Below are 26,196 nucleotides of genomic sequence, written 5' to 3'. Positions count from 1 at the left end.
TGCCCAGGAGGAGGGGTTCCCCGGAGGCCGGGCCGTGTCCCGCCGTACCGGCTGCAACCAGCGGGCGGCGGCCACAGACCGCGATGGGGCCGGAGTTGACTGAATTAAGGCAAAAAAATAAATTAAAAAAAAAAAAAAAAAAGTCAAGAAGAGTCGGAAGAGCCCGTGGGAGGCTGGCGGAGGGACAAGCTGCCGGTGCCAGGTCTGGAGCAGCAGCTCCGTCCCTGCTGGTCACGCAGGTGACACATTTGCAGCCACGGCTGAGAACCAGGGGGACGGGCTGGGATTTTCCAACCCGAGGGAGTCAACCCAAAGAGACGGTTTGGGGCAGGGAGGGACACATAGATGGATGTCAGCTGTGGTGCACATCAGTGGCAGTTCCTCTGCAGGCCCTTTCCAAAAGGGAACCAACCTTCACGTTGTTTCCACTTCATAAATCATCCTGCTCTGCATGTGCTTCCAAAAAGGCATCCCCGGGGTGAAGCAGCAATGCAACACTGGGATGTTGGCTCACTGGTTTACACCTTGAAGGGATGACAAGCACCACACTGACAGGTGACAAAGGAGCAATCAGCTTCTTTTGTGCCTTCTGAGCACTGATCCAAAGTGAAAAAGAGCATCTTTCATTTTCCTGTGGGGGTGGGGAGGGGAGAAACAACACCCATTGTCCTACCTGCTCCTCAGAGGGAAATTTGTGTCCCTGATGGCAGGTCCATGGCACCAAGCCCAGCAGGACCCAGGATGACCATGTGCTGCAGCTCGTGGGACAAAAGTGCTGTCTCAGCAAGCAAGATACCCTCCTGGGCTTAGTCTGAGCTCAGCAAAACGAGCATACAGGGAAATGCTCCCAGCTGGAAAACCAGAACCAGGAGCCACCATGGTCAAGGGAGATCATAGAATCATAGGATCATAGAATGGTCAAGGTTGAAAAAGATCTTCAAGCCAGGGTAGTCACACTGCTCTGCCATGAGGAGGCAAGGAGATGCAAGGCAGTTCTTGCTCCTTCCCTTTGGGATGTGGCTGTGTTGAGAGCTTCAGCATCTGACCTGATACTGATAACTGGCTCAACAGGTGACCTTGCAAGACCTGTGGTGTTTCTGCCAGCACCCACTGCTACTCTGCTCAGTATTTAATAGCCAAATGACTAAGTAAAGTGTGAACACTTCATGCCAGCCATGAAGGCTGTCCACAGTGCACAGTGTGCTAATCCCCCCAGCCACAACTGCGCCCTGGGTGTTTTGGCTCACAGAGATGAAAGGCTCCTGCTGTCTGTGCCAGGTGGCAGAGCTGGCCAGGTGCCCCCAGGGCAGCTGATGCTGACCTGAACCAGGAGACTGGGAGGGGACGAGTGGCCTGGCAGCTGCTGCCCAGCTGCTGGCTCTGGAGAGTTGGGGTCACATCATGGGAGCATCAAAAGATGAGCATGCAGCAGCAGTGCAGCACAGGTACATCTGCCACCAGCCCAATGAGCTCAGAGCCTCTCAGCAGCATGAATTAACCCACAAACCTGCTACACAGCATCAGAGACCTTCTGTGGGATGGTCGTGCAAGCAGACTGGTGGAGAAGAGCCCAGCTCTAACCGCCAAAACCACCAAAAAGCAGAAGCAACTGAGTTATTCTGACTTTTATTTCATGGCGTCTTAGTCCACACGGTCGGTATAAAATCAGAAAAGCAAAGCAAAACAAACCAAAAACAAAAGAAAACAAAAGAAAACTCAAAAATTAAACAAAAACAACAGCAACACAGTGTCTGGAGTCCTCAGAAGGCAGCCTGGGGTTGGTGCAGGTGCCTGTTCAATTCATGGCCAGACACAGAGAACACACATGGAAGACCAGCAGGGCTCCAGCCAGAGCTGTTTCTGTTCCTCTTGACCACAGGGGAAAAAAGGAACCTCAGTTACAAATGCTTTATTAAAAATAATAGTAAGAGCAAGTCTAAGTAGAAAAGCAGTTATAGCTCAGTTATATTACACAGAATTATTTCTCATTTCTAGCTTCGTCGTTTACCTCAAGATTGTTAACTGAATTTCCAGTGACTAAGGTTAAATGGCTAGCAATATAAGGAATGGTAAATAGATAGCACCATTTCATACATCTGGTATTTGATTTCATAGCTATACTGGGTTTGCTTCTTTCTCATCAGCAGTTTAGCTCCACGGCAAGGAAAAAGCAGGTTTCACGGTCGGGAGCGTCAGCGCCCGGCAGCTCGGCAGGGCACACACCCCAGCCCCACGGGCACCCCCAGCCCCACGGGCACCCCCAGCCCCGCGGGCCAAGGGGGACAGCCCACCTCGGCTTGCGATTCAACCTAAGTGATTTAAAAGCCCAAATTCCCGGGGGGTGTGGTGGCAAGGCCAGGGGACTCAGGCACATAAGTCATTTAGGCACTTGGGGCAATCAAAGCCTTTGCTCCGAAATCCTTCAAACCTTTCGGAAGCGTCTCCCGTCAGATCTGGACGTGCACTTCAGTCACCAGGATCACAGCATGTGGCAGGAGTGGGGACTAAGCCCCCGGCTGGTGTAAACAGACACAACTCCAGTTTACGCCAGCCTGAAACCAGTCAGAGCTGGGGTTTTTCTGATGGTTGGATATGGGCTGGGATGGAGAAGGAGAGTTCAGGTCAAGGGTTTTGCAGCTCTCGTTACACTGTTAGGATAGTAGTTCCTTAGGCACTTGCTTTAGGCTTTAAAACATCGCGTCTGGTCAACAAAAGCAAACAATACTATGTACATATATGTAAAAAGTGTTATAAATAGGTTTTTAAACCATAGATACTATATACATCTTCAATTAACAAGTAACCCTTTGAGTGTTTCCTTTTGGGGTCGGTTGGGTTTGGTTTTGGTGGGAGGGTTTATTCCTTTTTTTTTGTTTTGTTAATTTTCCTTTCCCGTTTTCTCGTCTATTTTCCCGCCTCCGTCTCCTCCGCGGCCGCCACAAGTGCCCTTGTCACACCCCTCCTCCCGTGGCCGTCACTCCCGCTTCCGGAGGATCACGTAGACGACGCCGCTGGCCAGGGCCAGGGGGAAGGCCAGCCAGGCCAGGATGTAGGCGAAGCCGTAGGAGCTGCCCTCCGGGTGCCAGTCCGGGTGCCGCACCGTGAAGATGGCAGCGCCGCTCATCACGCACAGCCCTGCAGGGAAGCACACGGGACAGGGTTAGGGACGTGTCCTGGTTGGAGCCAGGAGGAAGCCAGTTTTCCTTCTATTGATTTTTTTCCCCTTCAGCAAACTTTCTTTTAACTAGTACCAGTCTGTTCTAAGACTGACAACAGTGGGATGTTTCTCTAACTGCTGGGGCTTCAAGGTGGCACCTTCACTCTGCAGCTCAGACGCTACAGGGAGATCTCTGACCCCCCCGGAGGAGGCTGAGTTAGACAGACAGCAAAACTGGCCAGAGATCTTCCATTCCAGAGAGCTACATAAGCTCAGGGGAAGCACAGAGATCCCAGAAGACAACTTCCTTCCTGATTCTTCTGCCCTTCTCCTCCACCCATGGCCGGCATACGGGGAGGACTCCGTCCCTCCCTCCCCGTGGACCCCCAGGCTCCAGCTCTCCTGACCCTCATCACTCTCCGCTTTCTCCAGCAGCTCTGGGATTTTTCAGGACTGTTCCCAGCTCAGGAGATGCTGTGGGAGTTGCTGGGGTGGGGGGAGGCGAGAGGCTTTTGCACATATCTGAACATATCTGTATATAATTGCATATATATTTTCTTCTATCATTAGTGTTTAATTCAAGCTGTGTAGTTTAGTTTTCAATCCAGCCAAGTCTCTCTCCTTTTCTCTCTCTCCCTCCCTACCTGGGTGGGAGGGGGAGGGGATCGAGAGCCTTGTTGTCGACCTGAGTCAAAGGGTGATAGGATGTCACACGGGGAGCAGTTCCCTGCTGGAAATGCTGAGCTGGAAGGGACAATACTCAACCCCAGCAGGGGAAACTGTTCATCCTTGCCCCCCTGTCTCCTGGAAAACCGCGGCACGATTTGGGTGTTCTTCTAAAGACCCAACGGGAAATACAACGGGATGGTCACTTCTCAAGAAGTGCCCAGGTGACAACGTCCTGCAAATGGCAGAGGAACCAACAAGAAAAGGTGCTATCCTGGATCTTGTTCTCACCAACAAGGAAGGGCTGGTGACCAACGTCAGGCTCAGGAATAACCCTGGATGCAGTGACCATGAAGCACTAGAATTAAAGATCCTCAGGGCACCTAGATGGAAGCATTCCGAGCTTATGACCCTGGACATCAGGCACACAGAATTTGATCACCTCAGGGATCTCCTGGCCAAAGTACCACAGGACAAAGCCCTAGAGAGAAGGGGGGCCCAGGACAGCTGGTCAGTATGATCTTTAAGGTCCCTTCCAACCCTAACATTTCAATGATTCTGATTCTAAGTAATACAATGAGAAATAATGTGTTTGAGTGGAGTAATAGAAAAGAGGGGGGAGGAGGGGCAGAATCACTAAGAATTGAGCCTTTTTTTTTTTTTGTAATGGTGTTCTGAAATGAAACACTGATATCAAAACTATTGGCTCAACTGAATCTTAGAACCCTAGAACGGTTTGGGTTGGAAAGGACCTTAAAGCTCATCCAGTTCCAACCCCCTGCATGGGCAGGGACACCTCCCACCAGCCCAGGCTGCTCCAAGCCCCATCCAACCTGCCCTTCAACACTGCCAGGGATGGGGCAGCCACAGCTTCCCTGGGCAGCCTGGGCCAGGCTCTCACCACCCTCAGAGTGAAGAATTTCCTCCTAGTGTCCAACCTAAATCTCCCCTCTTCCCATTTTGATCCATTATCATTGTCTGAACCTAGACGTTCATTCCCCCTGACTTCAACTTTCCTACTCCACATACAAACTCCTGGACATTTGAACCAACAGCCTTTCTACAGCTTGCTCTGGCTGTAGCTGAGGGGGTATCTCTGCTGGGCTCTGAACAAGCAAAGCCAGAGACCCTGGAGCAAGCAATCCAAAGCCCTGGAGCAAGCAAAGATGAAGCATCACCTGGGCTGACCCATCCCTCAGGCAGGCACCAGGGATCCCAGCCCCTTGGGGATTTAAAAGCTTAATTAAAGTTGATTAAAACAGCCTGAACCATCCTGCCAAGAGCTGCTGCAAGTGGTCAGGCACAAACCCTGGTTTTTTTCTTAGAGTTAGTTTAGAAGTTTCTTAAGAGTTTTCTTAGAAGTTTCACAGATGAGCACAGTGGGGGTTCAAGGATGTCCTGGCCAGGCAGGTCTGTGTCCTGCCATCTCCTGTCCTCCTCCAGGGCTGTGTGAGGAGCTCAACCATCAACCCCCTCTCTGCCAACCCTGCCATGCCCGTGTCTTGTCCCTCTTCCCAGCGTCCACCCTTGCCAGCCACGGGTCAGAGCAGGTCCCCAGGGCTCTCTGGCCAGGCCCAGCTCCGGTGGGCAGCATTTAAGCTTTGTTGCAAAAACAACCCACCAGCACTGGGGACTGCCCAGAGCAAACACAAAGCCACTTCTATTTCTGCCCCCCTCCCCCCCCAAAAAAAAAAAGCTCTTTCAGTCAATCCCAACAGTTCTATTATACAGTCGTGGGGCTGTTGTTGGAGCTGAGTTCCAAATGCCCTGCACAGACCTTGGGACCACCTACATTTAACCACAGTGATATTTGAGCTGCAATTCCACTTGACACTGCTCCTTTGTTCTGGGAAAGTGCAGAAGTGGGAACATGTTTCATTAGCACACCACGGGTGCAGTTCCCATTCTCTGAGCCCCAGAGCCAACTCCCACTGCCCCGGCCCATGAAGAGAGCACAACAATTGTCTGCCCATGGTGGTGGGACAGAGGACAGGCGTGTGGCCATGCTGGTCACCTACAGACAGCAGAAAACACAGCTGTCATTGTCTGCCTGAGGAATGTGGCAAAATGGAGGCAATGGTTTCTGCAGCATCTGCATGGACTTTGCCTGAAGAAGATGCTGGAGAAATGCAGGACAGCTGCAGCCAGCTGCTTGCACCACTGCTAGCAATGATGCATCACCATCTTGGAGCCTGATTTTAAGAACACACTTCAGTCTTGCTTTGACAAGCCAGGGGGGCAAATGCCTCAAAGTTGCTCCTGCAGGTCTGTCCATTTTGGCCCAGCCCTGCAGACAAGCTCATGGGCAGCTCAGCCATGTGGGGCTTTGCAGAAAGCTGCAGAACATGTGGGAGGCCCAGCTCTCCAGGCTGAGCCTACCCTCTCCATCCCGTGGGGACAGCAGTTCTAGGGCAGAGGGATGAGCAACAAAGGGATAAAACAGATGCCAAGGTTGGACAAAGTGATGGAAAAGTTGGGTCGACATGAGAGGCCCAAACCAATGTCTTTCCCATGCTGGGCTTACAAAGCTGTTAAAAGTTACTTTAGATGAATTAACCATGGATGTGATGGACCCACCAAGGATGGAGGGGAGTGGCTGAGAGCCTCTGGGTGCTTCTCTGATGGCCAAAACCTCGTCAGGGCAAATTCAGCTTGGCTTTGGGCATGTTTCCAAGCAGTGTGGAGTGTGCACTGGGGATGCACCCTACCCTGCCACTGCACAACAGACCCAACTGACCCTGTGCATCACTTCCTGCCTTCACCTCCACTCCCCTGAGCCCCAGCTGAAGCCACAGTACAGACCAGCCTGGCTCTGCCACCCAGCAGCATCCAGCAGTCCTGCCCTGGGCGTCTGCTGGTTTGGGTCCAGCGTTGTCACTGGTCAGGCCCCAAAAGTGGAAACCCTCAGCTTTGACAAGTTGCATCACCTAGGGAGAAGGAGCAGGGTGATGGAGGACTTCAGGAAGAGACTTCTCATCCCTGTCCAGGAGGAGGGAGGGCCTCTCCATCTTGCTGAAGCTGAGGATGAAGCACTTAAATGAGCAAGGCCTGTCCTTGGCAGACCTCCATGGGTAGGCCTTCATGGTGCCAGGGTTTTGCAAGGCATGGAAGAACACCTGCAAAGCCTGAAGGCCACAGAAATTTCTCCCTTGGCTTTAGCCAGCAGTAGCCTTTCACAGTGAGCTGCAAGGAGACCACACCAGACTCAGCTCCGTTGACCAGAAGAGCTCCCCTGGCTGGGGAGCACAGCAAGGATGGCCACCAGTGCCTGCCTCTGCACGGTCCATCCACACCCAGACCTCTGCTACACGTCCCCCAGGCCACGGGAAAGCTTCATGGCAATCAGCTCACACCTTTACCATGCTTTGCACTGGGCTGGGAAGTGATTTTACCCAGCAAGGAGTGAGCCAGCAGGTCTATGGCCTGACCATGCACCTCCTTAGTACACCCAGCACAGCATGGACAGGAGGGTTGCAATCCCATTTTCTCCTCCTCTGAGAAACAGGATTCACCAGCAATCACTCAGGAGAGAGAAGCCTTCTGCTCCCAGATCTATCAGACAAGCTCTCAGGCAGATAATTGCATTATTGATGCCCATTTCCCCTTCTTGTCTCCATGGCTGTAATGGGTTCCTACTCACTTGTCTCTCCAGAGACAGTGAACTGTATGACCTCATCACCTGCATTACGGCCAAGCAGACACACTTGTAACAGATTTTATGCCCCACTTGCAATTAAAGTTCAGCTCTAAACTTTTCCAGAGTTTGCAGAGGGGATGCTCAGGAACTTTGCCTAAAGTTCAGTGGGTGAGTTCTTCCACTGATTTAGTGGCAAGACCTGGGGTGGCTTTGAGTTTAACATGTACAGCTCTAGCCAGCCATTAGTTTCCTTCCTAGAGTCTGCCACAATTTAGCCAGAACCTTGTTTAACAATTTAATTTTTCTAGTCTGTTAACACTTCAAAATCCTCTCCATTGGTTTCACAGGTGGAAACAAAAGGGAGCCAGTGGCTCTACAGCATCTAGAAACTGCAACACAGGACATGCACCTGGCTCATTTCCAGCAGTGAGCTCTTGAAGAGTTAAAAACAGCAGCTGACAGTTTGAAGTCAGCTGGCTCACCTTGCTCCAGCTCTTTGCTGATGTGGAAAGCACCAGGCCCCCTTATGGCAAGTTTAGAAATAATCATCGGATCCTCCGTTGCCAAAAAGGCTCCTCCCTACATCCCCACCCGCCAGCACTTGTGGAAACCTCGCCCAGCCCGGCAGAGGTGGGTCCCAGACCCTCACAGCCATCCTGGGCCATCAGCATCCCAGCCCGAGCAGGGAGGGGTGGGCAGAGCTCTGGAACCCCCTCCCCCTGGGTCTGGCACTCCCACCCTGCCTGTCCCACCAGCACAGCTCTGCCCCCAGCTTGGTGGGTCTGGCACCCTGCCCTCCAAAACCTGCCCATCCAGGGCAGCAACCTTCCATGATCACAGAATCCCTGACTGGTTTGGGTGGGAAGGGACCTTAAAGAACATCTAGATCCAACCCCCTGCCTGGGCAGGGACACCTCCCACCAGCCCAGGCTGCTCCAAGCCCCATCCAACCTGCCCTTCAACACTGCCAGGGATGGGGCAGCCACAGCTTCCCTGGGCAACCTGGGCCAGGCTCTCACCACCCTCATAGCAAAGAATTTCTTCCTAACATCCAATTCAAATCTTCCCTCTTCCAGTTTAAAGCCATTTATGATGTGAGGGGCCGAAGAGCTTGGACATAACGTGCCCGGACAGCCAGACCCCATCCTGTGTGCAAGACCTCAACAGACTGAAATTATTCATTCCCCTTTTCCTTCACTAAGCCATGCAGGAGCCAGAACAGTGCCCCTCCTGCTTTGGCACTCAAGAGCATGCTCGTTTCCACCACTGCCCTTTCCCCAGCAGAATCAGCCCCATCCATCAGCCCCCACTTACCAGCAAGGATTTGGAAGATTCCAGTGATGTAAAACCGCCCACCCTTGGTGAGCGTGAACAGCTGGCAGAAGAACAGGAACAGGGACAAGACACTGAAGATGATGGAGAGGATCATCATGGCTTGGACAGACTGCAGCCATTCTGGGGAAAGACAGACAGAAACCTCAGATTGGGCATGACAGACAGTGAGGCCTCAGTTCCATCCCCCAAGCCACCATCCCACCCCTGGATCCCTGTAAGTCTTCTAACAGCTGGGGAATGTGGCCACAGCCAGGGCTGGTGAGGTGCTCAGGGATGCTGCCTGGGGTTTGGGATAACATCACGGACCAGCCTGTTGAGGAAAAATGAATCACAGGGCCACCCCTGTTGTCAGGGAGCATTTATAAGCTAATAATATAATCAAATAAAATAATAAACTACAAGCAGAGATATTAGCCCCAACCTGAAACCTGCCGAAATCAAGACAAAGCTTCTCCCCCAGCTTCACATCGGGCCCTGGAAGTTCAGCTGTACTAGAAGCACAAAAGCCATGTGCAACGAGCTGTGAGACACCCAGCTGGCCAAGCTGTGATGTAAAATAAACACAGGGTGAGCGAGAACACCCTCTGCCCTTGGGGTGTCCAGCCTTTTGGGAAGAGCCTTCCCCAGCTGCCAAAGGCAACAGCCTCCTGGAGCAGACCAGCTAAACCAGCCCCTGTGTGAGTCACTGCCCAGCTATTTCCAGCCTCCATGGGCGTGTAACTCCCCACGAAAAAAAATACAAATAAACAAGCAAAATGCTGCTCCATCCCATGAGCAGCTTGACAGAAAGAGGCAGCACCTCAAGCACCCCCAGGACAGGGCTGTGCTCACAAATCCCTCTCCTTTCCCTTTCCTTATAAAGTCTGAGATCCAAATTAGTATTTGCAGCCTTCCTTTAAGGTCTTTAAGAATGTGACACGGATTAATTAACATAAAAGCCAGGTAGGGCTCAGTATGGGTAAACTGAGGCACAAACCACCCAGTGAAAGGCAGAAAAATCATGCTTGGGGCTGGAACCTCAGAGGAGAATTAGGCAGCACTGAAGTCTCAGTGCCAGTCCCATGCTCCTGCCACAGTTTTGCTCCCACCAGTTTGGCTGCACACAAGAACCAGCTTTCTGCAGCCAAGAGCTGAAGCAAAACTTCAAACTGAAGCTCAGTTTTGGCTCAGCAGAATTCAGCATTCTGTGCAGCAAATGGGGCCACTTAGGACTCCCCAGAGCAGCCTCTGCTCCCAGGGGAGCAATCCTGCTTCCCCACCAAACCCTCCCGAGCTGCACTCGTGGAGGTGGAAGCGGAACTGGAACCGGGGTGCGAGGAACAGCCTCCAGCTGGGGCAGCAGCAGTGAGCCAGCCAGAGAGCTTCCAGCAAATCCATGCCCGTGGGGAACATCCTGTGCAATTCAGTAACGTCTGGTGTGTCTGGCTTTGGACCATCAGTTCTGCCTCTTGCCTTTGTATCGTGCCTCCCAACGCTCGTGCAACGGAGCAAACTCAGGCCCTGCTCTCCAGAGCAGACAGCAACCCCCCGGGGCAGCCTCTGCTCCCTGCAGACAGCTTTTCCTTCCCCTCCTTCCTGTGCTTCCCACACCAAACTGCTCTGCAGCATTAACAGGAACTGTTGAAGAGCTGCTGAGCTGCACTTGTTTCAGTGCAGCCATGTTTACATCCATGGGCACCAGTTGCTGCTGTTCATAGAATCACAGAATCACAGAATGGTTTGGGTTGGAAGGGACCTTAAAGATCATCCAGTTCCAACCCCCCTGCATGGGCAGGGACACCTCCCACCAGCCCAGGTTGCTCCAAGCCCCATCCAACCTGCCCTTCAACACTGCCAGGGATGGGGCAGCCACAGCTTCCCTGGGCAGCCTGTTCCAGTATCTCACCACCATCACACTAAATAATTTCTTCCTAATGACTAAATCTCCCCTCTTCAAGTTTTAATCCATTATCCCTTGTCCTCTCACTCCCTGCCCTTGGAAAAAGCCCCTCCCCAGCTTTCCTGGAGCCCCTCCAGGCACTGGAAGGTGCTCTAAGGTCTCCCTGGAGCCTTCTCTTCTCCAGGCTGAGCACCCCAACTCTCCCAGCCTGGCTCCATAGGAATGGTTCCTTAGGAAGGAGTGGCTGTCACTGCTGTCAGGCAATCCCACTGTGGCTTTCATACTCAGCTGCAAAATGTCCCATGTATTTCATCTCTCTTGGCTGGCCAGGCAGGGAAACCCCCCCTGCCTTGACCAGAGCTGACCCCTCTGCTCCAGCCATGCCAAACATCTCACTAGTAACTAGCAACAGGATAAGAGGAAATGGCTTAAAGTTACACCAGGGGAGGCTGAATGTTAGAACTTCTTTACAGAAAGGGTGATAAAGCACTGGAATGGGCTGTCCAGGGAAGTGGGTGAATCACCATCCCTGACTGTGTTTAAAAATTGCTTAGATACGATGCTTTGGGACATGGTTTAGCAGTGGGCTGGTGGAGCTAGGTTAGTAAAGTCAGGTTAAAGGTTGGACTGGATGATCTTACAACCTTTTTGCAACCTGAACAATTCTGTGATTCTAAAGCAGAGGGCAACAGAGGCGATGAAGCAGCTCAAGCACTGCTAAAATTCAAGCCATAAATCATTGCTCAGATGGGGTCAGAGAAGCAGTTTTAGAGCATGTCCAGCTGCTGAACTGCAATTTCCTTCCCTAGAAACAGTTGGCATCCCAGAGCTGGGAAGCTGAGCTCCTGTCTCTCCCTTTTCCAAGCCCTAAAGCTGGGTCCAGACCCTTGCACCAGCAGAACCAAAGCCTGCCCCAGCCCCAAGCCCTGCACTCTGGTGCAGGACCCAGGCAGCCAAGTCCTTTTTGATTGCCAAGGCCACGGGATCCAGCCCAGAGAGGAGCCCTTTCTGCTTGGAGGTGGATGCTCCAACTGCTGGTTATTTTAGGAGAAGACTGTCTAGACAGAAAGCTGAGCTGAGCTGCTCTTTTAATTGCATCCGCCTCCCCGTGCCTCTTTTTTGGTTCTGAATGTGAATGATTTATCCAGGCTTTTCCAAATCCCGTTGTAATAAAGAGCTGTGTAAGGGGAATGCAGAGGCAGGCACTGTGGGGGGGGGGGGTAAGTCCCCCAGACCAGAGGGGTTTGAGCAACCAACCGCACTGCTCAGCTGCAGCTGGGGAGCAGCAGAGCTTGGGAAATCAAGAGATGATCCCAGAGTTCTAGGCCCGCTCACATCCAGCCCTTTCCCTACTTTTATTTGCCTCCTTTATAAAATCCAGGGGAATGATTCCCCCAGCTCACAGCCCCACAAGTGCAGGCTGCTTTACTCCCATTAAACCCCAGCCCAGCTGCCCACAGACTTCAGGTCTATTAGGCAAGCTAATTGCCCTTAATTCACTTGAAACCCCCACTAAAAGTGCAGATAGGATTGCCACCTCCTCAACTTCAGAGGCTTTCAGCTCCTTGGCTCTTAGTGCTGTGTCCTGCAGGCTTTTAAAAACAAAGCGAGTTTCCTACAGGGAGGTCTGGGCCCCGGGGCTGTCAGCACTGTTTACTCCCAGGCTGTTATTTGTGGTTTCCCCTGGGCAGCGAGTCGTTATTCCATTTTTCTCCTGCATCTCTTCAGCTCCGTGTTTATATCTTTGTTCTTCAGGAGGAGGAAGAAAAGGAAACAGAATGGAACAGATAACACCCTGCCCTCTGCTTCCGGAGAGGACCCATTGGCAGCACATTTTTAGAGCCCTTTCAGGGCAGAACGTAAGAAGCTTTTTACCAAACAAATTTGAAAATTTCCCTAAGTTCTGCAAGCCCTGCTGTGCTACCAGCAGCATGGAAAAGGCTTCACCCCTGGGATGCGGAAAACCACATTTCACTGCCATAAAGCCTAACAGGAAATAAAATCACAAGGGCAGAAATTAAAACTCGGAGCAGGAACTGAAACCGAGAGTAGAAAGTGCAGCTGATCACAGAATCACCAAGGCTGGAAAAGACCTCTAAGATCATCAAGTCCAGCCTGTGACCAACACCCCCACATCTCCAGACCATGGCACCAAGTGCCACCTCCAGCCTTTCCTTGAGCACCTCCAGGGATGGTGCCTCCACCACTTCCCTGGGCAGCCCATCCCAATGTCTGATCACCCTTTCCATGAGGAAGTGCTTCCTGATACCCAACCTAAACCTCCCCTGGAGCAGCTTCAGGCCAGGCCCTCTTGTCCTGGCACTGGTTGCCTGGAAAAAGAGCCCAGACCCCCCTGACTAAACCTCCCTTCAGGGAGCTGAAGAGAGTGAGAAGATCCCTCCTGAGTCTCCTCTTCTCCAGGCTGATCAACCCCAGCTCCCTCAGCCTCTCCCGGTAAGACTTTCCCTCTGGTCCTTTCACCACTTGTTGCTCTCTTGTGGCTGTTGATCCCCTCAGGAAGAGTGTAGCCTCAGCCAAACCCCTTCCAGCAAAGCCCCAGCCCTTCCTGCAGGCAGGTTTTATACCTGCCAAGGGGTGCAGCTGAGCAAGACTGGCAGGGCAGGCACAAACGCCCTTGGCCAGGAGCAAAGGACCTTAAAGGCCAGGCATTGGCTCCCAGGGTTTAATTCACACCTCTCTCCTACACACCCTGCCCTCTTGTCCTGATCTGAGCCAGGATGAACCCAATTTTCTTTTTACTGAGTTGTTGTTTTTTTTTCCTTCAGCGATTCTGCACTAAACTGTGACACCCCTTTTGACCCAGCCAAGGAGAAAGAATAAAGAGCAAGCTGAAAATCAGCTTCTGTGGGCTGTGACCTGCAGCTGATGGAAACGTTTTGCACGTACAGCTTTCCCTCTGCAAACTGCCTTTGTGCCCTTAAAAAGCAACCACTTCTCAGGAATAAAGCATCCCCTAAGGAGGTTAACTGGAGCGAATAATATATACAAAAGTAGAGGGAGGGGAAATTCATGACCGCATCGTGGCAAAACCTGCTCTTCAATGCTGCAATTAAGTATCAGCAGGGCCAGGAACAGATCTACAGGCACAAAGGTACCAGCCTGGGTCTGCCAGGAAAAACGGTGGTTTCTGAGCAGTTTTTCTAAAGCAGCCAGACTCTCAGGCTCCAGGCTCTGATTAAAAGCCTGAACCCAACTTGCACCCTCGCCTAGGACATGGGCAGGTCACAGCACAAGTTCTGGGGCTTGCAATGGTTTTAAACTCTGATATTCAAACACCCTCTAAGGTTGACAAAGGGTGAACTGAGGATGCAGAAATACTAGCCCAATTGTATCATTCTTCAGGGGCTGAAGGTCAGACCACTGTCCCTGAGCAAAGCTCAGTTACCTGCAGTGCTATTCCCAAGCTGCACAGACCCTCCAACTCAAAGAGAACATCTCAGCAGCTTGGTTCAGCACCCACATCCAGCAGAGCTGCTAAGCTCTCCTAGGCAAACACCAGCCCCATGACATTGCAACTTTCTTCTGCTTTGCTCCCAGATCTCCCACCAGCACAAAGTCAAACCTTCCCTGGCCGCCTTCTGGGCTGCTGGATGCTCAAGCTGGGAAAAGCAGGTTTTTCACCCAACAGTTGCTCCTTTCCTGTTCTTCTGTGTCCACTCCCTGGACAGGACCACACAGTGCTGGACACAGGTATTCCCGGAAACCCCAGCAGGAAAGGGGGATTTTAAAGAGCTCCCAAGGTATTTGTGGCTGAGGGATGAGCAGGTGGGCAACACCAGGGCTTTGTGGTCCTCTTCTGTAGCTCCTTCAGAAGATGCAACCCTCAAGGCCCTCTTTTCTCCTCTCATCCTTTTTTTCCTCTCGGCTCTCCTCCTTTTTGCCTTCTCCATGAAGCTTCACCCAAGAAGTCTCCAAGGCCAGGAGGCCCACAGCTCTCCTGAGCTGCCACATTCCAACAAGAGCTGTTTCTAGAGCATGGCCTGTCCTCCACATCCCCGTGGTTCAACCACAACACAGCAGCTGTCCCATTGACTGTGAAAGCTCACATCCCACAGAGGCAACCTCTGATGCCACCAAGGGAGCAGAAAGCTTCTGGCACCATGAAAAACACCTTCCAACAGCTCCATGAGGCCCAGGCTGGCTCCTCTCCAGGACCCTTGGCATGATGATCTGATCTCCTTTGGTTTGTGTGTCAGAGGAAGCACAGGTAGCAATTCAGGTCCTCCAATGGGCTGAGGTACAAACTCCCACTGGTGTCCAGGCACCAGGAGCAGGGATGGAGAGTAGTGGCACCCTGATCCACAGGCACGCTGCTGGGGTACACCCAGCTGGTGGCCAGAAGGACACCCAAGAGTCTCATCAAGGCCCAAAAACTGTTGGGTTAGGGGTTTTCCAACAGTGCACTCAGCAGTGGACTCCCCCACCCATTCTTCTGGTTTTCCAGTCATCATTTGCTCACGTGTTGCCTTCCTCCTCCCTTTTGCTCCTTTCCCACAGGCCAAAGCTCCCCACCTGGCAGGGAAGGCCAAATTACTCCCCCCTTATGAAGGAAAATGGGAGCCAAAAAGCTCTGGGACAGCTGATAAAAAACCAGCACCAGTTCCCTACCTCTCCTTAGCAGATGCTCTTTGTAACAAGAACAAGCAACAATGAAAACCTGGTTTTAAGCAGAGAAGATCCCTTTCATATTGCAGGCAACATGGTTATAGCAGAAACTGACCTTAAATATTCTCCTGGAATACCCCATGGTTTATTTTAGACAAGCTGCACTCACCCACAAGCTGACAGTGAGGGGCTCAAACCTGCCCAGGTCAGGCCACTGTTATTGGTCATTAGTGGCCAAGAAGGTGCCCTGGACCTACCAACCACTGAGGTCCAAAGCTGGCTCTGAAGACCCCGAAGGACCAGAGCTGTCCTCAAACCAGGATAGCTCTGCATGGTGTCCATATGTGTCCATAGGGTGTCCATATGCTGCATGGGACCAGCTGATGGCCAGAACCTCCAGTACAAAAGCTTTCTGCTATCACACCAACAAGTTACACATCATTTACTGCAGAGCTTCGTTGTAACAGACTCAGCATCTTTAAATATGGGTCATTTCTTGCTAGTTTGCAGCTGCCCAGCAGAAATAAAGCAGAAGGCTGAGCCTGCAGGCTCAGCAAGACACATGGTGATGGGCAGGAGATAATTTTCATAATCAATAAACAGCTGAAACTATTTTAAAGTCTTTGAATCTTTACATCTTTTAACTTCTAATTTGCAGGGGTGACTGGACTATCCCCTCCATCTCACTCTCCTGTGCTAGGAAGTGTCCCCTCACCAGTGGAGGACTTGGATTTCTCCAAGTCTTGATCCAGCCTTGGCTTGTTACAGTCTTGGCTCTTCCAGTGAGCTGGAGAGGAATTTGCCTCCATCTCTGTTTTTGAGATACCTTACACTCACTATCCATAATGGAATTAGACATAGAAAAATAATTTACCTCCGTGGTAAAGGCTTCATTGAAGCCTTGCAACATCAATTTCAGCTGCAAGAAGAATTACAGTGCATTAAATGGCACCCCCACCTCTCCGTGCCTTTTCCATGTTGTGTGAGTTTCTGGAAGAAACAGTTTGAAAGCACAAGGGCAGTGAAGCCCTGTGGGGGGGCAGCAGAGCAAAAGCAATGGGTTCAGGTGATTCTGCATTTGAAAGTGGCGAAGAAGCAGCACATTTCCTCCTGGGAACAGGTGACGGGTCAGGGCACAGATATCCCTGCCTTGTGCCAGGGATGAAGGTTTTTCCTGCCTCCTCCAGTGCCAAGAAAATGCACTTGAAGCCCCAGCAGTTCTGCTGAGGGTCCTGCCTGCCAGAGGGAAGGGGCTCTGGAAGAGGGAAGGTCAGAGTGCAGAAGAACATGGCGATCCCCTGGAGCATAGCAATGCCAGCTCCTTCAACTGAAGGTCCATCCCTGCCTGCCCGGGCCCTCCAGGGCAGATCTCTGCTCTGGGTGACCCACCTGGGTCGTGCTTGTGGCCACCAGATCATCTAATTAGTGGGTGCATCATGCAGCCCACGGTGCTCAGTCATCACGCAGACTGGCAGCCTGTGCATTTCCCAAGATTTGGGGTTTGCTTTTCCCTGTAAAAAAGCCAAAAACCACCAGCCTGCCTGTGAGCAAACCAGTCAGGCTAAAAACACAGGGCAGCAACAGGAGAAATGGTAAGAAGACAACAGGAAAGATGTCTCCTGATGTTCCAGAAGGATGCAGGAATCTCCGCAGAGGTTCCCACCGCGTCACCGCATTCGGCATTTGCACCAAAATCAGAGGAAGGGCAGTAGAAAGTAGCAGAAAAAAACCCCAAACCCAACACTTGTCTGCATAAAAAAAAGTCGGTTGTGGAAAGAAAAGGCCATTTTTGGAGGAAGAAAATATTGCTGTCTGGAAATTTGGGGTGGAATCTACTGAAGAGCAGTTGAGCAGCTCAGGTCCTGCAGCGGGATCGCTGGCGTGCGGCCGCGCCGACGCACAGCTCTGGGATTCAGAGCTGAATTCTTGAGATAAGTCTTTTCCAGGAATGTCTGACAGTGCAAACGAAGTGAAAGATTGCAACATTTTTTCCATAGTTCTCGGCCTCTTGGGAAAAAAAAAAAAAAAAAAAGCTCCCATTATCTGACCAGCAGAAGTAGAAATCAAAGCAACAAGCGGGAGGTTGTGAAAGGCGCCGAGGTGGGCATCTGCCCCCGAGCTGGAGGCTCCTGCCTGCTCCCATCAGGATTGCTCAGCCCTTGCACAGGCAGGGGGTTCCAGCCCTGCCAAGAGGAATTTGGGAGGTGGGAGCTCAGCCTCCACTGAGGCCAACTCCATCCTGTGCCCAAGGTATGTGAACATCCCAGGGAGTCACGGTCCGATGGTCCTTCTGCTGTCAACCCTTGGGTCCTTCTGCGGCTTATCCATCCCCACGGGACAATCTGTGGGGTTAGGAGCACAGTCCCAAACCTGTCCCAGTGTTAAACCCAGGGAAATCTTGCTGGGATCTGATTTTATTCCATTTTGCTTCTCATGGGCATCAAAATAACAGTCATCTAAACAAAAGGGTCCCTATACAACAGGTGGGAGGATGCTCATCCACCCTTTCCATGCTGAGACCAAGAGGAGCATTCCACCCCAGAAACCTCCCCCAGCCATGCTGAACACACGAGACCCAGCCCTAAAAATTCCCTATATTCCAAGTAGCAAGTACCACTCCTTTTCAAAATGAGAGGAAGAAGTAAGTGCACTACAGCGGCCACTGTGATGGCCAGAGGAAAAACTGCCTCTACGTAAAGACCAAGTTCTGCCAAAATTCCCAAACGAGGATTTCTTGCTCTTAGCCCAGAGCAGACCTTGGCACTCTGCAATTAACCATTAAGCACCATCCTTGGCAGAGACACAGAGAAATAAATTCTTAAGGCTCCCTGCAGCCCAGCGTTTGGGAGAGGTTTAAATGAGAAGGGTTTGTGGCATTTGATACAGGATCTTCCAGATTTTTGAAAGTAAGCCCAGTGGTAGCTAAGAGTACATGAGGGGCATAACAACAGTGGCACAGGGGACAAGCATGACCCTTGGAAGTGGCCCTGCCACAGCATCCTTGCCCCATGTCCCTGCCATGGCTCTGAGAAGTGGCCAAGTGCAGCTCCCCAGCAGTGCGGGGGTGGTGGAGCCAGGAGAAAGGATGCAGGAATCCCCTGGGCAGGATGGCACGTGGCATTTTTGCTTTGTTTTTGCAAACAGATTTTTAAAAGCCTCGCATAAGCCTAGGAAACAGCTTTTGCTGTTGTGTTCCAACAGCACCAGTGAGCCCTGGATCCTGCACCCAGTGTCCCAGCAGATGAACCCTGGTCCTCAGCAGCGCTGCTCCCACATGCCACAGGCTGGATGGGACATAAGTTTTTCCTCAAGCAAAAAAACTCCTTTTCTGATGCCAGAGCAGAGACTTCATATAAATAAGAGCTGGTACAGAGCTCTTTAAGACCAGAGTACAATGCACCACTACACCCAGAGCAGCCCCTGGGGCACCTGATCAACCAAACAGCTGCTCGACTGCGTTTTTTCTAGAGCCATCTTGACTAGAGCCCCTTTAATGTTAAAAAATCATTCCTGGAAGGGATCCAGAGGGAAGCCCCTCAGTGAGCTGCTTCTGGGAGCAGAGCAATACAGACTGGCAGTACCCAGCAGGACAGTTCCATGAGGAGAAAACCATCCCAAACACATTTTTAGACAAGCCACTCTCAACACTGACAACATCCTGGCACGCAGCATCCTGCAAACACCCAGAAAAAGCCACGCAGGTTTGAAAAGCAAAGGATCTGGAGAGGCTTTACAGCTGTCAGGACTGCAGGGGACATGCAAGCGCTGCCTTTTCTCTCCAAGTGCAAGGCCAGCAGTTTTGGAGCACGCATGAGCGGGGGAAGCAGCCTGCCTATGCTGCACATCGCCAGCACCGGCCAACTGCTGATGGAGGCCACGGCTCCAGAAGGCTCCTCTGTGCTGGGATGGGATCCAGCTGTTTCCCGGCCGGGCTGGACACCACCAGGCGTCAGCAGAGACCAGCAGTGGTGGCTTCACTCCCACCCAAACCAGAGCCTGGGCCCATGCAGGGAAACACGCTGCTGCTTCCAGCACCGGGAAGAGAAAAAGGAGGGTGAGCACCAGCACCCACCACCCCACGGGGGTACCCAGCAGGGTTTTGCTTCCAGCAGGCTGGGAATCAGGAACACCTGAATCTCCAAAATCCTCTGTTTTCCATCACCACAAGACCCTCTGAAAGCATTTGGTGCTCTTCACTGCAAGCATTCCCTCCTTGCCAAGATGACGTGGCATCAGTTGCTCCTACAGCAGAACCATGTTCCCAGCACAGTGTGACCATGTTCCCAGTGACAGCAGTGTGATTCACAGCTGGTTTCACTGGGGGTTACACTGAGAGAATGTTTCCACGGGAAAGTAAACCAGGCTAACTGAAAACAAATATTGGATGCAGCACCACTGACGTTAGCCCTGCCTTCTGGGGAAACTGAGGCACAGGCTCGTCTGACTCCCTGAGCACCACTTGGGGGTTATTGGCACCACGAGGTGCCCTGGAAGCTCAGCATGATGGCATATTAGCACACACTCCACCCCTGCTGACCTCAGCAAACAGCTCGCTGGGTGATGTCACTCACTGTGACAACAACCCTCATCCAGCTCAGTCCAGAGGTGGCTTTTCAGCCACCCCACCCAGATGTGCAGGTGCCACAAGGGCCTTTTCAGCAGCAGGATGAAGAAGGGCCCAAGCACTCAGCACATCCCACACATGGTGTTTGACAGCAAACCACAGGGTGAGGATTGTGCCCAAATCCTCAGCCTGTCACCACAGCAAAAAGCAGGACAGCTTTCTAGGTAGGGGGCAGGGTGTTCTCTGGTTACAGGCTGTCTTCACATGCATCTTTAAAAAACATTCACAACCAGAGCAAGAGGGAGGCATGCCCAAACCAGCCCCTCTGCTCCCAGTGGGGCAACTGGAACCCAGCAAACCCCACTCCAAGAGCTGCCCCATGTCTGTATATCCAAGTGGAATGGCAATGGACAAATGACAGGAGACCACCTGTCTGACCACCAGCTCTGGAGCTGGTCACCTCTGCTTGAGTTGAATGTGCCAAAACCTCTGCCAGGGTGCTGCCAGGACCTGCCCCACAGCCCGAGGGCAGCAGGACAAAGTGATGGGCAATGGGTCTGACACGTGCTAAGCCCCATCACAAGCCCAGGGACTGCCAAGGCAGGAGGGAGCAATCCCTCCTCAGGAAGGTGAAGGGACCCTGCCCCTCCATCTGGGGACAGAGCAGGAGGCGAAGGGATGGGAGGGAACAGCTTCAGGGGGGAGCAGGGCAAAGCAAGAGGGACCCACAGCCAACCTGCACATGCAAATCCCCCTTGATTTCCTGGCTCTGGGAAGCACTCACCGTTGGTGGAAGACGTCAGGCAGTGGAAGACGTTCCCCGAGGTGCAGTTCTGCCAGAGGTCTGCCGTGTGCCCGTCGTTCACCAGCCATTGCTGCCCAGAGAACAGCCCCCGTCAGCAGCCCCCGTCAGCAGCCCCCGCGCCAGCGCCCACCCGGCCCTCCCTCACCTTCGGAAAGGGGTTGGAAAGTCAGCAGTGATTATTTGCTCTGAGCTGCCTTCACCTCAACGGCAGGAGAAACAGAAGCTCTTTATTCTCTTTAAAGACGGACGCAGCCCCACGGGGGAGACGCGCTTCCCTCCCCTCCCCTCGGCCGCCCGTGCCTGGGGCCTGGCCGGGATATTTGAAGGACTCCACGTGATTTCTAACGACTTGGAAGATTTTTGTAACGTCTTCTGCTACTATTACCTCCCACCAAAAAAAAAAAAAAAAAAGGGAAAGAATAATTTGGTGAGGGCAAGCCTGGAACTGGCCACTTCCACAAAACTGCTGCTTTAAAACCGAATCAAACCTCTTCCTCAGCAGATGATGTGGTAACTGGGCTCTGGACCAAGAACGATGCTGGGAACCCTCTGTGCAGCATCCAACCCTCAATATTCCCACTGCTTGCAAAGCCTAAGCCTTGAAAAACACCATCAGGACCTTGTCTGGGTTAGGAGAGAGGCTGTGCCTTATTCACAGCCCCAAAGGAGCAGAGCTTGAGGGGAAAACTGCGGGTGCTGAGGCACCAGTGCCCAAACCAGTCCCGTTTCACAGGGTTTTGCTCAGACTGGCTGTACTGGTCCTTCCAGCTGAAGCCCCGTTAGCCCTGGAGCTCCCTCATGGAAGGGCAGTGCAGTGCCACCTCCTCAGGAGATAGTTCTGGCACTCTGAGGCTGCTCCATGATGTGAAGCAGGGTGGGGATGCTGAGGAGATGGGCTTCAGCAGCACCAGGGAGCCCCGAGCAGCTGCTGCAGCACCACACAGCCAAATGCCCCAGCACCTCCACCTGACAGCACCAACACGGGAAGAGCCTTCTGGGACAATCCCTTCCAAACCCCACTGTTAGTAACAACGCGACCTGCAAGTAAAAGTTTCCTAAAAGCCAGGGTGGAAACTAAACCAGAAATAAAAATGACACCTTCTGGTCTTGCCGCGCCGTAACGCCCGCCAGCCCCTCCCTGCCCTGCGGCGCCGGGGAGGGTCCCTACTTACACTAACGATGGTGGAGACGAAGAGCAGCACCAGCACGGTGACGTGGAGCACGATGATGCCCAGCAGCAAAAGCAGCATCTTGGCGGCGGTGAAGGGCAGAACTGGAGGGGCAGAGAGATGCTGCTGAGCGTGAGCGGAGCCCGGCCCCGAGGGCAGCAGGAGCCCTCCCGGCCCCACAGAGAGAGTGGGAATCCGAGCCCTCTGCCCGCACCCACTCCCGGATACCCCGGGGGGGCTCTTCGAGCCCTTCCTCCGAGCCTGCTGCCCCAAGCCCCTTCACCGAAGGGGCTTCCCCAGCCCCCTCCCCTGGGGATCCCTGAGGGGGCTTCTCCAGCCTCTCTCCTCCGAGGAGAGCACTCTGACCCCTCTCCCCGAGGGGAGTGTGCTTCTCGGCACCCCTTCGAGAGGGTTTATCTCGGCGCCATCTCGCCCCTTGGAGGGAGGGTCCCCACCCACAAGTACCACCAGGAATGACTCTGTCGGCCCCTCTCCACAGGGACTCCTCTCGGCCCATCTCCTCTGGCGACCCCCGGGGAGGGGGAGAAAGGGGCCGTCCATCTCCCCCCATCTCACCCAAAGAGGTTACCTCGGTCCCTCTTCCCCGGGGGTCTCCTCGACCCATCTCCCCTCGGGACCTTCAGCAGGGGCTCTCTTGGACCCCCGGGGTGGCGAGGGAACTTTTCCCAGCCCATCTCCCCTCGGGACTCTCGAAGAAGGAGGGAGGAGCTGCCCTGTCCCCTCTCCCTAGAGGACCCCCGGCGCGAGGGGGGGCTCCCCAGTCCCTGTGCCCTGTAACCCCCGGGGGTCCCCGGCGCCCCCTCCTCCTCGGGGTGGCTGTTCCCCTCCCCAGGGTCCCCGCCCCAGCTCGGCTGGCGGGGCAGAGCGGCCCGGGCCGTACTCACGTCGTGGATCCGAGGGCTTCGGCGGCGGGAGCGCAGCGGAGCGGGCGGCGGCGCTGACAAGTTTCCCCTTTAACCGGGGCCACCGCCCCGCTTGCGTCTGCGGGACAGGGAGGGCCCAGCGCCGCCGCTCCTCCTATAAATGGGCAGAGCCCCGCACCCCGCCGCTCCCCCCGGGAATCACTCACTGATCCATCCCCGTCTCCCGATCCCCATTTAGCCATATTCCCATCTCCCGATCTCCATCTCCCGATTCCCATCTCCCCTTATTACCCATCCCCCCATATTCCCCATCTTCCTCATCATCTCCCCCGTCTCCTAATCCTCATCTCCCCATATTCCCCATCCCGCACACACCCCCACAGCCGCTCCCGCCCCTACCCTTCTACCGGGCAGGGGGGAGATTTTTTGGGGGAGGACATCCCCCCACAGCCTGGCTGCCCCCCTTCTCCCCCCGTCTCCGCCGCCTCCTTCCTCCCTCTCCGGCCATGGAGCCCCGGGGAGGATTCCCCGGGAGCCCCCGGGGGATGAGGACGGGCGGGTTGCTGCTGGGGAGGCGGCTCCTGCCCCGCTCCGCTTTCCGGTGCGTGGGTGTCCCCGGCGTGGGTGACACAGCGGGCGCGAGGCTGCGGGATGCCGGGGCGTGCCCTGGCCAGGAGCTGGCCCGTGTCCCGGGGCTGCAGCGCGGGGTGTTTTCCTCAGCAGACAAGTGAGTCCTGGGGCGGGCAGCCAGGGAGCTTTCCCCTTCCAGGGATGGATGGGAGGGGAGCATCGTCAGCAAGGAGGTTCCACGGAGAGAACTCTGCTGCATCAGGTTGCTCCCCTCGCCCCGGCAGAGGCAGTTTCTGTAGCCCTGGACGCGGATCTGCGGGACAGGACTTTGGGAACGAGAGTCTGGCTGTGCTGGAGTCGAGGGGAACGTTGCCCCTGATGGACGCTGTGTCCAGGAAAGTGACATCGTTGCAATTTGCTCCTGTGATGACAACGTGATTCTGGCTCTTGGACTGGAGGTTTTTAGCATTTTGAAAGGCAAATCTTGTGGGACTGAGCAACCGAGGGGGAGACTTTCCAAAATGCTGGAGGACTTAGGTGCTCGGAGTGGAAGAGGCGGCTGCACCCTGGTACAGCAGCCTGCACTCACTGCTCAGCCCCAGCTGAGCTGCTGAAATAAACCTCACACACACGCTCCCCTTCAGTACGAGCACCCCTGGGAGCCCTGAGCACTAGCACCTACCTCCCCGTCACTTCTCCCCTCTCCACACACCAGCTCCAAACTAGTCCTGCTTTGCTGCCGAGACGAGGGAACTCGGCACCCAGCCACCAAAACTGTCAGTCTTGGGAGAAGGAGGGAGGGAAGCGCGCTTGGCTCCTTCCCCCTGGCAAGCGCAGGCGTGTTCCCTGGGCGCGGGTCCCCGGCTGCCCCGCTCCCGCATCACCCCGCGGGCGGGAGCTCGGAGCACTGGCGGGGCTGAGTCCCCGGCCCCGCACCCTGCCCGGCCAAACTGCGCCCCAGCCCCCGGCCCTGCCACGGCCGGGTTCGCCCAGCCTGGTTTCAGAGGATATAGAAGTTGCCCTCCCCTCTGAAAAATACCCACCCCTTTCCATACCCCTCCCCTCTGACGCCGCTGCCCGCCTCAGGAGCCGGGGCCATCCCTGCCCGCGAGCCCCGGAGAGCTAAAAGCTCTGGAGCGCCATCAGGACATTCCTCACTAATGAGGTGATTTCGGATTGCCTTGCCTCTCCGGGTTGAGCTTCTGCGCTGCTCTCAGAGCAGGAGCCGCCAGCGCGGTGGGGGCTGTGCAAGCACAGAGCGAGAGCGGTCCTGTCCCCAAGGACTGCGATCTAACCTGCCCGTAGAGCAGATTCTCTGATCCGCGCTTGTAGGTCCGAGATCTCGGCTCCTGCGGCTCCCGGTGAATGCTCTGACCCGTTCCCCGGCAGCAGGGCTGGGAGATGCACAGCGGGGGAAGGCAGCCAGGAGCTGTGGGGGTCACACACTGCACCGAGCTCCTCTGTGAATGTGAAAGCAAAACCACCTCAGCTCCAGTTCTGAAAAAAGATACCAAAAGCAGCTTTTTAAGCACGGGAGGAAGAGCTGAAATTCAAGGAAAGGAAGGAGCAGGCTGCGGGTAATGAAGCCTGTCGTGGCTGACTTGCAGATGAGAAACTGTAGAGGAAGCCCAGAGGGAACAGCAAATCACTCCGTGCTCCTCCAGCACTTCACTTCTTGGAAAGGTGCATTGTCGAAATGGAGCAGGGCTTTGGAAACATCTGCTGAGCACATGCTGTCAGGGCAGCTCTGGCAAGGGGGGGCTGTGTAGCTCCAGGAGTGCAGTGAGTTGACTGGGAAGCACTGGAGGCAAAGCTCAGCTCTGCACCTTCCACCCTCCAGAGCTGCTGGATGGTGACTGTCCAGGCCAGGAGAAGAGGAGGTAAGAAAGTGAGGATGTTCACAGCAGAGTCTGTGGGGGGGGGGGGGGTTGCTGGAGAGATGACATCGCTGCTCAACCTGGAACAGACAAGGAATCACATCATGCTTCCCACCAAGGGGCTTGGGAGCTGCCCCAGTCCAGTCTCCACACAAGCATGGCCAGCAGTGGTCACGCCTAAATGCAGGGAGGAGACACAATAAATTGGAAAAAAGTTCTGTGTACAAACAAGATTCACCACAGACTGTGCTGGGAATACTGTAAGATTGATGAGCTGTATAAACACAGGGTAAAAAAAATCTGGATTTCTTACTTTGAATCTATTCCATGGGATCACTTAAAATTCTTACAGTGCTTCAGCTTGAATTCCTAGAATAATGAGAATTTAGGAGGGAAAGTGGTTTTTACTTCACTTTAAGGGGCTCAGATGCTAATCTAACAAGGCAGTGACAGATTTCAAAGACTTTGCTGAAAAGGGCCCAAGTCTCATTTAATGCATCTGCAGCGTTACCTGGACCAGCCCATCATGGGCTCTGCTGCCTTCAGTCCAGAGTCCATATCCATCATCATGGGGTTAGGCCAGGAGAGTGAAACCACTCTTAAAACAAGTATTTTCAAACTACACAAAAAGACAAGATTTTCTCTGTATGTCTTCTTGTGGATGAACTTGTTTAGTCCCAGGACTTTGCTCTATCCTAACAATTTTGGTGACTCACTTCTTGTTCCCTGCCCTGGTGATTAAGACCATGAGCAAGGGAAGATCTGAAATGCCAAGGGAAGGGGCAGGAGTCTGCACTGCCATCGAGGAGCCAGTGGCTCATGTGGGAATAAACAACAGGGGGAAAAATGCCCTGGTTTCAAACAACTGTGCAACCAGGGAAAGAGGAGAGCAATGTGTGAGTTGGTGTGCATCTTATGGAGAACCTACAGTGCTCCCTAAACAGTACACATGCATATATAAATATATATAAAAATACACATACACAGAGAGAAATAACTACCTGGGTCTCAGGCAGGTGCTGTGGCC

At 53.6% G+C, this 26,196-nt stretch overlaps 1 protein-coding gene across 1 annotated transcript; it reads right to left on the bottom strand.

Annotated features, from left to right (window-relative positions):
• Nucleotides 1–1,610: 1,610 nt before the first annotated feature.
• Nucleotides 1,611–22,811, bottom strand: PMP22 (peripheral myelin protein 22). Its single transcript, XM_051634792.1, has 5 exons — nucleotides 22,744–22,811; nucleotides 21,842–21,942; nucleotides 20,649–20,739; nucleotides 8,775–8,915; nucleotides 1,611–3,135 (listed from the first exon to the last, which is right to left on the bottom strand). Exons 2-5 carry the CDS (start codon nucleotides 21,917–21,919, stop codon nucleotides 2,975–2,977), a joined length of 471 nt encoding a protein of 156 aa, XP_051490752.1. The 5' UTR covers nucleotides 21,920–21,942; nucleotides 22,744–22,811; the 3' UTR covers nucleotides 1,611–2,974.
• Nucleotides 22,812–26,196: the final 3,385 nt, after the last annotated feature.

The sequence above is a fragment of the Apus apus genome, chromosome 17 (assembly GCF_020740795.1).
Source record: "Apus apus isolate bApuApu2 chromosome 17, bApuApu2.pri.cur, whole genome shotgun sequence".
Classification (NCBI taxonomy): Eukaryota; Metazoa; Chordata; class Aves; order Apodiformes; family Apodidae; genus Apus; species Apus apus.
The sequence above is the reverse complement of the archived record's forward strand: the minus strand, read 5'-3'. Positions and strand labels throughout refer to the sequence as shown.